At 41.2% G+C, this 9488-nt stretch overlaps 1 protein-coding gene across 1 annotated transcript in view; it reads left to right on the top strand.

Annotated features, from left to right (window-relative positions):
• Positions 1-7291: 7291 nt before the first annotated feature.
• SRD5A2 (steroid 5 alpha-reductase 2) overlaps positions 7292-9488 on the top strand; it is a 55914-nt gene continuing 53717 nt past the window's right edge. The window contains exon 1 of the mRNA XM_003787509.3: positions 7292-7599. Within this exon, the coding sequence (XP_003787557.1) occupies positions 7325-7599 (275 nt within the window). The 5' untranslated portion in view covers positions 7292-7324. The remainder of the gene's footprint in view (positions 7600-9488) is intronic.

The raw sequence follows: 9488 nt of genomic DNA, 5'->3' as shown, positions 1-9488 counted from the left end.
ATAAAAAAACCTAAGTGAAACAATTAAAAAAACAGAGAGTAAAAGAAGCAGAAAAATCACAGCAAAAATGGAGTTCTTACTATTGAAGAAAGTAAAAATGGAATGATAAAAAGACAACAACAAACAATCCAACAAAAAATCTAGATAACAAAATTGAAAACAGTAAAAAAGTATATATTGCAATACATTGTATGTACAACAGGTGGAATTCTGTAGTTAGAAGACACTAAATCATTCCATGTATTCTGCTATATAAGATGGGGTCTAGAAGCTACTATCTAGTTGCTGAGGAGACCCAGTCCCATCTTCCTAATTTATTTGCCCTCAATTCCTACAGGGTTGGAATCCTGAAGTTCTCATCAGCCTACTTAAACTTCAACCTTTTCAAACAGTGCCTATTGGCCACAAAGTGGCTTTCTTGGGAGAGTGGGATCCACCTAAGACCCTTCATGGGTAATTGGCCAGCTCAGCAGGAGCACCAGAACCAACTTCATGCTAGGACCCTATGGGCTGTTCCTCCCAGCCAGTCTTCCCACAATTGTGGCACCCTGCCAGCAGCCAAAGGATGAAAGCTCTTCCCCACCTGGTTGCTGAGTCCTGGCCACTGGGTGCTGTTCAAGATTAAAGCTCTCCCAAGGTAGCTCCAGAGAGTACCCAAGTACAAACAAACAAACAAACAAACCCAGAAACAAACAAAAAACAAAAACAAAAACAAAACAACTACAGTGCAGTTCTGACTCTAGTCCACTGCTGGAGTGCTGCCTGGCCTCTGCCAGTGCACAAGCCCTCACTTTCTGTGCTGGACTTCCACTATTCCTGATCTCCTTGTTGGCTCCTGGAGTCTTCTGCTGTTTCTCTGTGCTCCCCAAAGTGATGTTTCTGGGCAGAGAACCCCAGACAGAGGTGGCTGGAGTCCTCTCTCCCTGGTCTCATAATAGGTGGCTGCTAAAGAGATGTCTAGTCTGACATCTTGCTCCCAAATCTAAAACTGTCTACATTTTGGAAAACATTTGGTGGTGTTTATTTTCAGACATTCTAATAGATGTGTAATGATATCTTAGTGGTTTTAATTTGAATTATATGAGAACTTTTGCGATTATGAGCTATTTGTATATCTCCTTTGGTATAGGAGATAAGTGCTTGTTCAAGTATTTTCTCTATATTTTAATGTGTGTTTTTTTTTTTTTTTTTTTGAGACAGAGTCTTACTCTATTGCCCTGGCTAGCTTTCTGTGATGTCATCATAGCTCAACTGCAACTTCAAACACCTGGCGTTAAGTAATCTTTCTGCCTCAATATCCCAGGTGGCAGGGACTACAAGCATGTGACTCCAGACTCAGCTAACTTTTCTAATTTTTGTAGAGACAGGGTTTCTCTTTTGCTCAGGCTGTTCTGAAACTCATGGTCTCAAGTGATCCTCTTATCTCATCCTCCCAAAGTACTGAGATTATAGGCATGAGCTACCATGGCTGGTTTTATCTTTTTAATATTAGGTTGCAGTAGACATGTCATTGGTCAAAAATACTTGATCAGAAGGGTCAAAAAATTGTCTTGTATGTTTTTTTCTAGAAGTTTTATAGTTTTAGGCTTTACATTTAGCTATATCACCCATTTTGAATACATTTTGTAGATGCTATGAGTTATAGGTCAAAAATATTTTTGGTATATAAATGTCAATTTTTTTCAGCATTATTTAGTGAACAATCTTTCCTTTCTGCACTGAATAGCCTTTAAACCTTTGTCCAACTCAGTTGATCACATTTATGGCTCTATTTCTGGGGTATATTTTGTTGCAATATGTTTTTAAAATATCACATTCTTACTATTTTTCCCCTTGTCAACAGGGTTTTGCTCTATTGCCCAGGCTGGAGTGCAGGGGCACAATTGTAGCTCACAGCCACCTTGAATTACTGTGCTCAAGCCACCCTTCTGTCTCAGCTTTCTGAATAGCTGGGACTAAAATTATGTGCCACCATACTCACCTATTTTAGAAAAAGAAATTATAGAGATGGGAGTTTTGCAGTTTTGCCTGGGCTGGTCTCAAATTTCCAGACTCAAGTGACCCCTCCTCTCCACCTGAGCCCCACAAAGTGCTGGGATTATAGGCATGAGCCACTGTGTTTCCCTGAAAATAAGACACTGTCTTATATTTATTTTTTCTCAAGAAGACACACTAGGGTTTATTTTCAGGGGATGTCTTATTTTTATTCAGTATAATACAACAATCTACATTTATTCAAAAACAGTTAAGTCATCTTCTGGAACCTGATGGGGGAGCCACCTTGTTGGTGGGGCTGGTGCTAATGATGTGTGAATTCCTTTCCCTTAGCCATTTGCATGTGCGCAATAGGATGCCTATGACCTCGGTTACCACACGCACACCTGTGCAAGTGCGAACGGCTCAGAGAAAGGAGCTGTGGCAGATAAAAGGTATTCCAGTTTTCCTTACCAGTCTGTGCCAAAATGCATGGTGTGGCTATCCAGATACGCTGCACAGCCACGCCCATCACTAGGTCTTATTATTGGGGTAGGGCTTATATTTAACAAATGCATAGAAATCCTGCTAGGGCTTATTTTTTGCGTAGGTCTTATTTTTGGGGAAACACAGTACCAAACCTGCCAATATTATCTTGATTATCAGATCTTTTTAGTAAGCCTTGGAATCAGCGTGTGACCTCTAACTTTGTTCTTTTTTTTTTTTTCCTTTTTAAAAAAAATTTTATTGAATGGTAATTATGTACATTTATGCACTTCTGGGGTACAGTGTGGGGTTTTCACACACAATCCGAAATGCTTCCATCAAACTGGTTAACATAGCCTTCATGTCATTTTCTTAATTATTGTTTTAAAACGTTCACATTCTACTCTTAGAAAGATTCACTTGTACCTTTGTAAGATAAGTGATCCTCAGAAGTGATCCCTCCAATCCCCCTCCCTCCACCCATTCCCCCCTCCCATCTCCCTCCCCTCTACCTCCCCTCTCCCCGCATTCTTAGGCTGTTATTAGGTTATAGCTTTCATATAAAAGGTATAAATTAGTTTCATAATAGGAGTGTGTACATTGGATACTTTTTCTTCCATTCTTGTGATACTTTGCTAAGAACATTTTCCAGCTCCATCCATGTGAACATGAAGGACATAAAGTCTCCATCCTTCTTAATGGCTGCATAGTATTCCATGGTGTACATATACCACAGTTTGTTCATCCATTCATGGATCGATGGGCACTTGGGCTTCTTCCATGACCTGGCAATTATGAATTGGGCTGCAATAAACATTCTGAAACTTTGCTCTTTCCAAACTTATATTGGATATTCTAGTTCCATTGCTTTTCTATATAAACTTATGAATTTAATATTTCTGCTGAAAATCCTGCTAAGATTTTTATTGAAATTGCATAGAATCTATAGATTAATTGGAAGCAAGTTAACATTTTAACAATATTGAGTCTTTTAAAAAGTCTTTTTCCTAGAACCAGATCCTGAATTTTGTCCAAGCTTTTTCTATGTTCACTGAAACGAATACGTAGTTTTCCTCTTTACTCTGTTAGCTTAATCTGTGAATTACATTAATTGACATTGAAATATAGAACCAATCTTCCTAGTATATCATAAACAAACACTTGATGACATATTACTTTCAAAAAACATATTTCTTATTTAATTTGCTATGATATTAGTGAGGATTTTTACATCTATGTTGACAAAAGATATTTCTCAGTGGTTTTCCTTTCTTGTGATAGCTTTGGCTCTTCTTGGTATCAGAGAAATGATGATTTAATAAAATGAATTTGGACATGTTCTCTCCCATTTTCTAGGGGTTTGAATAGGATTTACATTGTTTATTTCTTAAATATTTGGCCAGTGGAGACATCAGGGCTTGGAGTTTTCTTTTTGGCAATAATTTTTCTCACAAATTCTATTTCTTTAATAAAGGACTATTCAGTTAACTACTTTTTTGTTGATTGAGTTTTGGTAATTGTTTCTTTCACAGATCTTGTCCATTTTATCTAAGTTGTTGACTTTATAGCCATATACTAATTCATAATATTCCCTTATTATCCTTTTAGTGTCTATAGAATACATAGTGATATGCATTTGTACTTTCATATTGATCTGAAATTAAAAAACCAAATATGTAGTGATATGCCCTCTTTCATTCTAGATACTGGTAATTTGTATTGTTTCTCTTTTTTTCCTTGATAATTCTGGCTAGAGGTTTATAAAATTTAAAATCTTTCTGAAGAACCAAATTTCAGTTCCACCAATTTTTTCTATTGTTTTTATGTTTTCAATTTGCTTATTTTCAGCTCTTATCTTTATAATTTTTTTCTTCTGTATTTTGAGGTTTAATTTGCTCTTCATTCTCTAGTTTCTTAAGGATTGAAGTTTAGATCATTAGAATATATTTTATTTTCTAAGATAACCATTTTAATAGTACAAATTTCCCTATAAATACTACTTAACACACCTACCACAAATTTTGATATGTATGTTTTAATTTACATTTAATTAAAATATTTTCTATTTTATTTTATGATTTCCTCTTTGACCTATGCGTTTTTAGAAATTAATTGTTTAATTTCAAATAGATATTTTTCAATATATTTGTGTTATATTGATTTTAGTTTCATCACAATTTGGTTAGAAAGCATATCACTTTGTATAATTTCAATGATTTTCTTTAAGGCCCAGAATATGATCTATTTTGTTGAATGTTTCCATTTTCTAGGGATTTGTAGAGAAGAATGAACATTATATTCCTGTTAGAGGGGTGTTTTATAAATATTAGGTCTAGTTAACAGAAGGTATTCAAGTCTTCTATATAATTCTGACTTTCTATTAAGTAATTCTTATTGATGATTAGGAGAGGTATATTGAATTATTCAAGTATAATTCTGGATTTGTCTATTTTTTTTCCTTTTGGTTATATCAAGTTTGCTTCATGTATTAAAATTTGAAACTCAGTTGTTAGGTATATATACATAATAGATTATTAAATCTTTATACATTGAACTTTTTATTATTATAAAATATCTCTCTATATTTCTGAAAATGTTGCTTGTTATGAAGTCTACTTTGTCTGATATCAATATAGGATGATCAATATATTTCTATTTTTTGTAGAGACAGTGTCTCACTTTTGCTTAGGCTGCAAAAGTGATCCACCTGCCTTGACCTCCTGGAGAGGTAAGATTATAGGTATGAGCCACCATACCTGGCCTAAAGTGGATTTCTTAAAAACAAAAACCATATGATCCTTTCAATAGATGCAGAAAAAGCATTTGACAAAATTCAGAATCATTTTTTGATAAGAACACTTAAGAAAATAGGCATAGATGGGATATTTCTTAAACTGATAGAAGCCATCTATAACAAACCCTCAGCCAATATCATACTGAATGGAATAAAATGTAAAGCATTTAAACTTAGAACTGGAACCAGACAAGGATGTCCACTATAACCACTACTATTCAACATAGTGCTGGAAGTTCTAGCCAACGCAATAAGATGAGAGAAGTGTACCCAAATGGGGACAGAGGAGGTCAAAATTTCTTTTTTTGCTAATGGTATGATCTTATGCTTAGAAAATCCCAAAGATTTAACCATGAGACTCCTGGAAGTGATCAAGAAATACAGTTATGTTTCGGGGTATAAAATCTATGTCCACAAATCCATAGCTTTCATGTATGCCAACAACAGTTAAGCTGAGAACCAAATCAAAGACACAGTACCCTTCACAGTAGCTTCAAAGAAAACTAAATACCTTGGGGCTCAGCCCCTGTAGCTCAGCGGCTAGGGGGCTGGTGGGTTCGAATCCAGCCTGGACCTGCCAAACAACAATGACGACTACAACCAAAAAATAGCCAGGAGTTGTGACAGGCGCCTGTAGTCCCAACTACTTGGGAGGCTGAGGCAAGAGAATTGCTTAAGCCCAAGAGTTTGAGCTGTGATGCCACGGCACTCTGCCCGGGGGACAGCTTGAGACTCCGTCTCAGAAAAAAAAAAAAAAAAAGAAAAAAGAAAAAGAAAAAAGAAAAAAGAAAAATAAATACCTTTGTATATAATTAACAAAGTATGTGAAAAACCTGTACAGAGTGAACTATGAAACTCTGAGAAAAGAAATAGCAGAAGATGTTAACAACCCAGAAGGAGAAAGCCGGGTAGAAGAAAGAAGGAAGAGAGAAAAAGAAGGGGTAGAAAACAGAGGAGGAGGTGGCCAAGGAAGTCTGGATGCTGAATTAGAGAAGAGTTGGAAAACGAAGGAGTGGAGGATGAGATAAAGGCTGAAATGGAAGAGAGAAAGAACGGCGTCTGGGTGTGCAATGGTTAGACAGAAGTTCGGAGAGCAGCAGCATCACCACCGCCAGCACCTTAAGGAACCTGGCTTAGCGGCCCCGGGAGCTGGTAAAGGGCATCCCGCTGGAGAAGCCCCAGATTTTTGCCTGAGTCTGGGTCACTCCTAGTCTGGGGTATCCGGGACAGTACCACTAGTCCCGAGCTCAGCCGACGCGCCTCTTTGACCAAGGCATTTGGCCCAGGAGCGTAGGCGGGCGAGGCACAGAAACCGCGGAGGAATTAGGGCCCAGGAGAGGGGTAGGGAGGGTTAGTGGTGGTTCAGAGCTAGCAATGATGCTCAGTGGCTAAGGAGCGTGGCGACTCGGAGCACCGGGGAGGCGGACGCTTGAAGGATCAGGACGTCTGGCCCAAGATGGAAGGAAGGCTGCGGGGTTGGGCGAGAGCTGGCGGGCAGGGGCGGGGCCGGGGGGGGACGTACTGCTGGACTCCCAGGGTCAGAGAGCGCGGGAAGGAGCGTAAGGCACACGAGATGTTGGGGGCATCCTGGCTTGTTGGGTTGAGAGGGGGCTGCGTGCCGATGGCCCAGAAGGTGTGTGCTGGGGCGCGAGGGCGATCCCAGCTGAATCGTCCCATCCCAGTGGGGTGTCTTCCGAAGGTGCAGCACCAGAGGTTGACATGGGAGGAACAAGACGTGAAGGGGTAACCTAAGGGGAGACGAGTGGAAAGCAGTGGACAGGACCCGCACGCCCGCGGAGGTTGGGGCCCGGCACACCTTTTGTCACCATGGAAGCCTTCGTCCTCCCGCTTTGTCCCGGGTATCCCAAGTTCCAGCCTTGGGAAAAAGGCATCCCTGCGGAGCTGAGCCAGGGCGGGCCAGGGCTGAGGTGGGAGGCAGGATGGAGGGGCGGGAGCCAAAGCCGAATGGGCGGACACAGGGTGGCGTTTCGAGCCCTATAAAGGGGTTGTGTGTGTGTATGTGCGCTCTCCTCTGCGTGGGCAGCAGCCACCGGCGGGGAACGCGGCACGATGCCGGTTAGGTGCCACCAGAGCTCGGTGCTGGCAGGTAGCGCCACTTTAGCGGTCATGGGGGCAGTGATGCTGGTCCTTGCAGAGCCCGCCAGCTACGGGAAGCACGTCGAGATGTCGGTGCGTACCGGCCTGTCTGCCCGCGCCGCCTGGTTCCTGCAGGAACTGCCCTCCTTCGTGGTGCCCGCGGGGATTCTCGCCCAGCAGTCCCGCTCCCTCTTCGGACCGCCCGAGACGGTGCTTCTGGGTCTCTTCTGCGCGCATTACTTCCACAGGTAGTGTTTTCCTCTCGCCAGCGCTAAGTGCCGCGTCCTGCCGGACTCCCGGGGTCCGAGAGCGCAGCGCGCAGTTCGCACTGCTGTCGGGAGCGCAGAGAGGGACCTGTGAGGCGCACCTGGTGCGCGCCGGGGCTGGGGCTGGGTGCCGGAGAGTTGGGAAGGAGCCGCGGGAGGAGGCCAACCGTCACCCCTCCGGACCCCACGCCCCTTCCATCCGCTTCAGATCCTCGGGCTGCTGGAGAGGAGCGGGGAAGGCAGGGGCCCTGGAAAGCTCCGGTTGGACAGAGGTATTGGTCGGGACTCATCCCTCTGCGCGCTTGCCTAGGACATCTCGCCACCTGCCCAGCTTCTGTTTCTTTCTTCACCTTTCCCTTGTAGAGTGGGGGCAGGTTGGTTCTGGGATCTGGGAAGAATCTTAGATGTTAGTACCTTCTGAAGGAAACTCAGCTGAGAGGTTCTGATCAACTTTGTCTTTGCTGGTCTGAGGAGGGAATGGACAGAGCCTGAGCTCTGGACCTTACAGGTGAGAAAGAGAATATGTGGGGATCTCACTGGCTTAAGCTAGAGAGGCCCCACCCCAAAGGGACCAAGCTCTCCACCAACTCATATGTCTTCCCAGTTTCCCTGGGACTTGAGTTGTGAGTGGATCAAAGTTAACTTAAAGCTCAAATATTTTTCTAGAAATTAAAAATTAGGACTTCAATAGCTGGGCGTCCTGGAGGGTACCTGTAGTCCCAGCTACTCTGGAGGGTGAGGCAAGAGGATTGCTTGGGCCCAAGAGGTTGAGGTTGCTGTGAGCTATGATTCTATGCTGAGAATGTCACAGGCATTCTACCCATGGTGACAAAGTGAGACTCAGTTTCAAAAAAATAAAAATAAAAATAAATTATTATTATTATTATTATTTATTTTTTTATTTTTTTTACAAGTTTAGAACTATGCCTGCTGGTCTGGGAAGGAAACACAGGAAAGGGACCAAGGAATGTAAGGATTCAGGGAAAGACTGTTTAGCCCCAATAAAGTCTCACAGGAAAAGGGAAGACCAGATTATAAAATTGCCTCCGTGTGGATCACTGACTATGATCTCATTTAGCCCTACCGTAATCTTGTGAGATATGTATTTACTATGTCTCCTTTACAAAGAGATGGAGGCTGAGTAAGGTATATGATTGAAGGGAGATGAGAAGTTAGGGTAAAGAATGCCTCTGGAAGCTGCAGAGCATAATCCTCTCTCTCATAAGGAAGAAGTGATGCCTCATTGTGGTGGAAAGAAGTGTCAGAAACACAAATTTCAACCTCTCTCTTCTAATCCCCTCTTAACCTCTGCATCTTCCTTATGGGTCAAGATTTTATATTTATTCAATCTTAACTGAATTCTCACTCTTTTTAAAAGGTTAAGTATTGACAAGCAATAAGAACTAAAGTTTGTATCCTTTCAACAAATATTTACTAAAAGCCCCTTATGGACAAGGTTCCAGGGTAGTTATCAACCACTTTATTTGACCCAGACTTAAATGTTTTAATTTGCACAGAAAGAAGGATGTTGGGTATAGAAATAAGAGACCAACTTTTGATTTAACTGAGTTTGGAACAGACATTTGACAGAAAAATATGATTCTAAAAAATGTCTAAAACAATTCCTTTTATCTTCAGGTTAACTACTGTCCTTAGCCCTGTAAACACCTCATAAATTATGAGGTCATTTCTTTTAGGGTTAATGATTAGTATTTTCTGACAATCCTATTAATGTAATTTTTAGTCTTCTTTTTAAAATAAAAAAAAAACCACTTTGCACACTAAATTATGACTAGTACATTTTTTAAAAAGTACTAAGGAAGTAATTACCCAGAAAATGAATATCTACATCCAGTCCATCTTCTTCAGAG

Source organism: Otolemur garnettii, unplaced genomic scaffold, assembly GCF_000181295.1.
Source record: "Otolemur garnettii isolate 467f Iridium unplaced genomic scaffold, OtoGar3 scaffold00022, whole genome shotgun sequence".
Classification (NCBI taxonomy): Eukaryota; Metazoa; Chordata; class Mammalia; order Primates; family Galagidae; genus Otolemur; species Otolemur garnettii.
This window is presented reverse-complemented; position numbering and strand designations above follow the sequence as displayed.